General features: G+C 47.3%; 1 protein-coding gene across 1 annotated transcript in view; it reads left to right on the forward strand.

The window, feature by feature from the left end:
* Positions 1-3670, forward strand: part of LOC122563379 (beta/gamma crystallin domain-containing protein 2-like) — a 61449-nt gene extending 57779 nt beyond the window's left edge. Inside the window, exon 20 of the mRNA XM_043717120.2 lies at positions 1229-3670. Coding sequence (XP_043573055.2) covers positions 1229-1317 — 89 coding nt within the window. The 3' untranslated portion in view covers positions 1318-3670. The remainder of the gene's footprint in view (positions 1-1228) is intronic.
* Positions 3671-8711: the final 5041 nt, after the last annotated feature.

Raw genomic sequence — 8711 nt, forward strand, 5'->3', positions numbered from 1 at the left:
GGTTCAATTCACACCTTCGGGCGACTGTCTGTGTGGAGTTTGCACATTCTCCCCGTGTCTGCGTGGGTTTCCTCCGGCTGCTCCGGTTTCCTCCCACAGTCCAAAAGATGTGCAGGTCAGGTGAATTGGCCATGCTAAATTGCCCATAGTGTTAGGTGTAGGGTCTGGGTGGGTTGCTCTTCGGAGGGTCGGTGTGGACTTATTGGGCCGAAGGGCCTGTTTCCACACTGTAAGTAATCTAATCTAAAACCTTGCCCACCCCCTCCCGAGGCATGCTGTCCATCAGGTTAATCTCACCACCCAATTACCTCTGTCTCTCTCTCGAGCTGCCCATGGTCTTTGGGGGAGCGATGGTGACTTTCCCTCCTTCAGTTGCAGTGGATGGACAGCCACAGGGTGTCTTTGTCCTTGGCTGCAATCCTCACTGTATTAACATTGTGCCAAGCTGCTGCTAATGCCAAATACTTGACCATATTGCCTTCCGTTCCACAAAGGATTTTACTCCACTGTTGTAACTGTGGGGTAGCAGTTAATGGGGAAGGAGAATTTGAATTCAAACCATAATCTGGAATTAAATGACTAATGGTGACCATGAAACCATTGCTGATTGTTTGAAAAACCTATCCGATTCACTAATGTCCTTTAGGGAAGGAAATCTCCCATCCTTACCTGGTCTAACCTACATGTGACTCCAGACCCAGAGCAATGTGCTTGACTCTTAAATGCTCTGTGGGCTATTAGGGATGGACAATGAATGCTGGCTTACCCGGAGATGCCCTCATCCCGTAAATTTCTTTTTTAAAAAAAGACTTGAAGTGAGAAGGGCAGATACTTCATTTTTGAGTCTCGGAACAGCCTGGTAACTGAGATGACAGTCACCTCACAACCTTTGAACTACTGGCTCTGGGGTGGAATCAGTGGGATCAGCACAGACTTGGGGAATCACACGCTAGTGAACCGAGAGGGAGGGAGAAATATCTCCATTTTACCTCGAATCACGGGGGGGAAGAAATGGGTGGACGGAGCAGTGAATGAAAATGGTGATTGGCAACAGGGCAATTCCCTCTAAACTTAAACGAGGGATGGGCAATATGTGGTGGACGCCAATGAAAGGGGGTGGTGCCATTGGAGTTTGGGGGCCGGGCGGTGAAGTCCCCCCTGGTTTGTCGTGATGAGCTCACCGTGTTAGTCCAGCCGCTGACATGATTCCTGTCTCCTTCACTTTTAGGTGGCAAGTCTTACGATCGGGACAGTGCGATTATCTGTAAACACGACGAGGAGAATCCGCTCCAGCAGTGGGAGATTCAGATGCTTTGAAAACAGAAACTGCTAAGGAGCACCCTGACACACACCCACGGATAAACCACCACCACCACCCCCCCCACCTACCCACCTCCCCGATCAGCCACGTTCACTGCTCACCGGGAACTGAACAACTCCTCGCTGTGACACCGGGGATTACCCTCTTACAAACAACTGCCCTCTCAGAGGCAGCTTCCATACCCACTGGATGCCAATGTGTGTGATGCCCCATTGCTACCGCATTGACTCTTGTTCTCCACTTTACGCGTAGAGAGCCTCAGAGAATGGGGCAGGGGGAGGGCTGAGGATGTAGGTCAAAGGTGAGAGTGTCAGAAGGGGGCAATACGTTCACAGCGGAGGCCCCTGAGTGTTTTTCTATATAAGCATGTTAATTCATTGAGTGTTTGGGAATACCGACTCAGAATTCCAGGGGGAAGGAATGGGATAGAGAGGTCTGGAGTTAGAGGGAACTCTTTTTCTTTCACAAAACAACACCTCATTGCAATTTAAGTGCAGTCAGGCTGTAGTCATGTCAGTGCAGTGTCTGAGTTTTGTACAAGATTGGGAAGGGAAAGGGTTTACATGGTAAGAATTTCAGAGGTGGGCTGGTGGGGTTTTTCTCTGGTCAGATTTCAGATCCTGAAGGTGTGTGGCGGGAAGTGAACTCAGGTACTACACCGCCCTGTAGCCCAACATTTTAACTTCCCCTCCCACTCAGCCGAGGACACGGGCCTCCTTCACCACTGCTCCTTCACCACCTGACGCCTGGAGGAAGAACGCCTCATCTTCCGCCTCAGAACATTTCAACCCCAGGGCATCAATGTGGATTTCACCAGTCTCCTCATTCCCCCTTCCCCCACCTCACCCCAGCTCCAGCCTTCCAGCTCAGCACTGTCCCCATGACCTGTCCTAACTGCCTATCTTCCTTTCCACCTATCCACTCCACCCTCCTCTCTGACCTGTCACCTTCAACCCCACCCCCATTCACCTATTGTACTCTCTATGCTACTTTCTCCCCACCCCCACCCTCCTCTCACTTATCTCTCCACCCTTCAGGCACTCTGCCTGTATTCCTGATGAAGGGCTTTTGCCTGAAACATCGATTTTCGTGCTCCTCGGATGCTGCCTGAACTGCTGTGCTTTTCCAGCACCACTCTGATCCAGAATCTGAAGTAGCTCCAACCTTTCTGTTTGGTAGCTTCACGGGTTCAGTCTATTCTCTTTGTATGGGAGACAGTGGCATGTACAGGGAGTTCACAGCACAGACATTCACAAAGGCTCAAGTTTCATTTTTATTCCTGTGTTTCTGAGGTTTGCTTGATTCCAGTTCCCAATCCCATTTAGGATTTACAACTCTGAATTCATCATATCATCAGATATACCAACAGGAATAGGCCCTTCAGCCTACTCATACCATTCAACAAGATCATGTCGGATCTGAGAATGGCTTTAGCTCCACTTTCTGCTTGACCCCCCATAACCTTTGGCTCCACTGTTGTCAAAAATTGGTCTAACTCCGTTTTGAGGTTGTGACCCAGCCTCCACTGCTCCCTGACTAAAGAATTCCAAAGGCTAATGAGGGTAAACATTCCTTCTCAGCTCATTCTGAAGTGGGTTGGGTTCCCCAATAATCATAGAATCCCTACAGTGAGGAAAAAGGCCATTTGGTCCATGAAATCCACAGTGATCCTCCGAAGAGCATCCCCCGCCCCAACTATCCCTGTAATCCTGCATTTCCCATGGCTAATCCACCTCGCCTGCACATCTTTGGACTCCCAGTGTATGCCTTCAGTCCTTCTCAGAATTTTAAGCCTTAACTGGATATTCCTCACTCTCCAGTAGACCCCCCAACTTATTCAACCGGCCATCATTAGGCAATTTCTACATCCCAGCAATCGACAAAGTGAGCTTCCTTTCTGAACTTAGCTTCAACTCAGCATTGTATCCCTGGGGGAAATGTCAGTGCAACTGTACCCTTCTCCCCAACCAGGAGAGAGTCAGTATCAGTGCAACTGTTATCACCCCCACCCCAAGATAGAGTCAGTGCAAGTGTATTCCTCCCCCCACCCAAGAGACTCAGTGTCAGTGAGACTGTACCACTCCTGACCCCCTCCATGAGACTGTTAGTGCCAGCCAGACTGTACCACTCCCACCTCCCCCCCACACCCGCTGTGAGACTGTACCACACCCACCTCCCCCCCATCCCCCCTGTGAGACTGTACCACTCCCACCTCCCCCCTGTGAGACTGTACCACTCCCGCCCCCCTCCGTGTCAGTGCCAGTGGAATACAGAAAGGTGACTGTGTGGTGCTGCTGCTCTTTAAGCAAAGCCCTCCACATATCGGAGTTTGTTAACACTTTGAAATTATCCAAAATATTCAAGTTCTAATATAATTTGTGATGCTAGGACATAAGCATTGCACCCACCAAGTGTTTTACATAATGGAGACACCAAGTAATAGCTTTGATTGTAGAGTTTTATAAGCACAATAAATTTTATATGAAAAGGATCAGGAATTCTGTGTAAAGATGGGTAAATTTAGTGTTCTATATAAAATGGGTTCTTTTTTAATCTTGCGATTGTAGTCTGTTTCTTTCTGTCATCTAAATCCAATTTGGTTTTACCTCATAATTCATTCAACCCTGGGGCAATGCAGCAACGCAGTGGGTGAGGGGGAGGAGTGAGGGAGTGTGCGTGTGAGGGAATGTGTGTGTGAGAGAGTGTGTGTGTGTGTGTGTGTGTGTGAGGGAGTGTGTGTGAGGGAGTGTGTGTGAGTGTGTGACTATGTGTGTGTGTGTGAGGGACTCTGTGACCGTGTGACTGTGTGTGTAAGGGAGTGTGTGTGAGGGACTCTGTGACCGTGTGACTGTGTGTGTGTGTGACTATGTGCGTGTGTGTAAGTGTGTGTGAGGGAGTGTGTGTAAGGGAGTGTGTGAGTGTGTGTGAGGGAGTGTGTGACTATGTGCGTGTGTGTAAGGGAGTGTGTGTGAGGGAGTGTGTGACTGATACCTTTGCAGTTACAGCCTCCCCTGTGCAATCTTCTCTGCTGCCCTGTCACACAGAACAGGAAATATGGAGAGCTGAGTCCCAACACCACTTTGATTTATTATTGTCGCATGTACTGAAACAAAGTGGAAAGTTCTGTTTGTGAGCAGTACAGGCAGATTATACCATATAAGGACATAAAGATCATTGAATAGAGTGAGGAATATAATATTACAGCTGCAAAGATGGTGTACAAAAAGCAAGATCAACATTAGATTCTGTGCAGGAGCAGGAAGAAAGCAGCACAGTGGTTTTCATGGTGAAGAAAGACATACTTGTATTTATATAGCACCTTTCACAACTGCAGGGGCTCCCAAAATGTTCCCTGCCAATTTTTGAAAGTGTGGATATAGCAGTGATGTTGGAAAGAGCAAACAGTTTGCGCACACTATGATTCTACAGTGTGTTAAATGATTAGATTGTCTGATTTTATAATAGTAGCTGTGAGGTCCAGGATACTGAAGGGAAAAAAATACATTCTGCTGTTCTTCAAACTGTGCTATGGGATCTTTTGCATCCATTCACGTGCAGGTAGTGGCCTCTGTTTAACTTCTGACAGCATAGGCCTGGGTTCTGTTTCCAGTCTATGTCGGGGTTTGAATTTGAGTGTTTGACTCCAGTATGACCTCCCCATGTAGTCCATTTGGGACAAATTTTGGACACTGACGGGTTTGGACTCATCAGCGGCAACCATCAATCACACCTCACAAATGTCATGCAATGACTGTCTCCAATAACCATCACTGCTTGTCAGGGAATGACGTGACCAGCTCTAGATCTCCAACTACCAACATCCTGAGGGTACCATTGACCAGAATCTGAAGTGGACTTGCCATATAAATGCTTTGGCTACAAGAACAAGTTAGCAGGCAGGAATCCTGTGGCGAGCCACTCACCTCCTGACTCTCCAGAATATGTCCAACTTCTATAAAGCTCACAAGTCTTTGCCTGGATGGGTGCAACTCCAACAACATTCAAGGAAATCAATGCCATCCAGGACAAAGCAGCTGCCTGACTGGTACGACATCCTCCACCTTCACCATTCACTTATTTCATCCCTGACACACAATAGCAGCCGAGTTTACCATCTACAAGACACCCTTCAGTAACTCACCAAGGCTGTTCTGACAATACATTCCACACCAATCGCCACTACCATTCAGAAGGACAAAGGTAGCAGACACATGGGAAAGACACCACCTCCAAGTTCCTCCCCAGGTCATGCACCACCCTTGCTTGGTTCCATATCACCATTCCTTCAGTGTCACTGGAGGAATGGTGTCCTGGGACATGCTTCCTAACATCACTATGGGTGTCCCTATAACCGAAAGACTTCCTAAAAAAGATGAAGAGTAAGTCCGAGGCACAGGTAGACATTTCTGAGGCCAGCTGAGAGAAATCAGAATGGAGTGTTGCCCAGGATCAGGGATATCTCAGAGAGGGTGCAGGATGTTCTCAAAGGGGAGACGGACTAGCAGGAGGTCATTGTACATGTTGGAACTAACGACATAGGAAGGGAAAAGGATGAGATTCTGAAGGGAGAATATAGAAAGTTAGGAAGGAATTTACAAAGGAGGTCCCCTAGAGTAATAATATTTGGATTACTCCCGGTGCTACAAGCTAGTGAGGGCAGGAATGGGAGGATAGAGCAGATGAATGTGTGGCTGAGGAGCTGGTGCAGGGGAGAAGGGTTCACATTTTTGGATCATTGGAATCTTTTCTGGGGTAGATGTGACCTGTACAAGAAGGATGATTGCATCTGAATTGGAAGGGGACTAGTATACTGGCAGGGGATTTGCTAGAGCTGCTCAGAAGGATTTAAATGAGCGGGGTGGGAGAATCCAGGGAGATAGTGAGGAAAGAGATCAATCTGAGACTGGTACAGTTGAGAAAAGGAGCGAGTCAAACAGTCAGGGCAGGCAGGGACAAAGCAGAGAACCAGGTGGGACTGTTAGATTAAACTGCATTTATTTCAATGCAAGGGGACTAACAGGGAAGGCAGATGAACTCAGGGCATGGTTAGGAACATGGTACTGGGATATCATAGCAATTACAGAAATGTGGCTCAGGGATGGACAGGACTGGCAGCTTAATGTTCCAGGATACAAATGCTACAGGAAGGATAGAAAGGGAGGCAAGAGAGGAGGGGGAGCAGTGTTTTTGATAAGGGATAGCGTTACAGCTGTACTTTGGGAAGATATTCCTGGGAATATATCCAGGGAAGTTATTTGGATGGAACTGAGAAATAAGAAAGGGATGATCACCTTATTGGGATTGTATTATAGACCTCCTAATAGTCAGAGGGAAATTGTGAAACAAATTTGTAAGGGAGATTTCAGTTATCTGTAAGAATAATAGGGTGGTTATGGTAGGGGATTTTAACTTTCCAAACATAGACAGGGTCTGCCATAGTGTTAAGGGTTTAGTTGGAGAGGAATTTACATGTGAACAAGAAAATTTTCTGATTCAGTATGTCATCACAGAGGGTCTGACAAGTCCACACCGACCCCCCGAGGGGTATCCCGGGTATCCCACCCAACCCATTCCCCTACCCTATTACTCTACATTTACCCATGACTAATGCACCTACATATCCCTGAACACTATAGGCAATTTAGCATGGCCAATTCACCTAACCTGCACATCTTTGGACTGTGGGAAGAAACCGGAGCACCCGGAGAAAACTGCCACAGACACTGGGAGAATGTGCAAACACCACACAGTCGCCCAAGGCTGGAATCAAGCCTGGGTCCCTGGAGCTGTGAGGCAGCAGTGCCCTGAGGCAGCATTGAGCCACCATGCCCCCATGGATGTACTTACTAGAGAAAGTGCAAAATTTGACCTACTCTTGGGAAATAAGTCCGGGCAAGTGACTGAGGTGTCAGTCTTAAGTGACTTAAGCGTCAGTGACCATAATTCTATTAGTTTTGAAATAGTGATGGAAAAGGATAGACCAGATCTAAAAGTTGAAGTTCTAAATTGAAGGAAGGCCAATTTTGATGGTATTAGGCAAGAATTTTCAGAAGTCGAGAGTGTGGTGCTGGAAAAGAGTTGATATTTTGGACATAAGGTCTTCACCAGAAAGACTTATGCTGGAAACATCGATTCTCCTGCTCCTCAGATGCTGCCAGACTGGCTGTATTTTTCCAGCACCACACTTTTGACTCTGATCTCCAGCATCAACAGTCCTCACTTTCACCCAAGAATTTTCAAAAGCTGATTGTGGGCAGATGTTCACAGGTAAAGGGACAGCTGGAAAATGGGAAGCCTTCAATAATGAGACAACGAGAATCCAGAGACAGTATATTCCTGTTTGGGTGAAAGGCAAGGCTGGTAGGCGTAGGGAATGCTGGATGACTAGAGAAATTGAGTTTTTGGTTAAAGAAAAGAATGAAGCATATGTCAGGTACAGACAGGATAGATCGACTGAATCCTTAGAAGAGTATAAAGGCAGTAGGAGTATACTTAAGAGGGAAATCAGGAGGGCAAAAAGAGGACATGATATAGCATTGGCAAATAGGGTTCAGGGGAATCCAAAGGATTTTTACAAATACATTAAGGACAAAAGGGTTATGAGGGAGAGAATAGGGCATCTCAAAGATCAGCAAGGCAGTCTTTGTGTGGAGCCGCAGGAGATGGGAGACATGCTAAACAAGTATTTTGCATCAGTGTTTGGTGTGGAAAAGGACATGGAAGATACAGAATGTGGGGAAATAGATGGTGATAGCTTGAAAAATGTCTATATTACAGAGGAGGAAGTGCTGGAAGTTATAAAATGCATAACATGGATAAATCCCCAGACCTGATCAAGTGTACCCTAGAACTCTGTGGGAAGCTAGGTAAGTGATTGCTGGGCCCCTTGCTGAGATATTTGTATCATTGATAGTCACAGGTGAGTCACTGGAGGTTAAAACAAGGTAAAAACAATGACTGCAGATGCTGGAAACCAGATTCTGGATCAGTGGTGCTGGAAGAGCACAGCAATTCAGGCAGCATCCGAGGACAGGCAAAATTTCAGGCAAAAGCCCTTCATCAGGAATAAAGGCAGAGAGCCTGAAGCGTGGAGAGATAAGCTAGAGGACGGTGGGGGTGGGGAGAGAGTAGCATAGAGTACAATGGGTGAGTGGGGGAGGGATGAAGGTGATAGGTCAGGGAGGAGAGGGTGGAGTGGATAGGTGGAAAAGGAGCTGGGCAGGTCGGACAAGTCCGGACAAGTCGAGTTGCTGGAGGTTAGAAACTAGGATGAGGTGGGGGAAGGGGAAATGAGGAAACTTTTGAAATCCACATTGATGCCCTGGGGTTGAAGTGTTCCGAGGCGGAAGATGAGGCGTTCTTCCTCCAGGCGTCTGGTGGTGAGGGAGCG

The sequence above is a fragment of the Chiloscyllium plagiosum genome, unplaced genomic scaffold, assembly GCF_037043375.1.
Source record: "Chiloscyllium plagiosum isolate Xiang-an unplaced genomic scaffold, Cpla_swu_hap1 HiC_scaffold_30, whole genome shotgun sequence".
Classification (NCBI taxonomy): Eukaryota; Metazoa; Chordata; class Chondrichthyes; order Orectolobiformes; family Hemiscylliidae; genus Chiloscyllium; species Chiloscyllium plagiosum.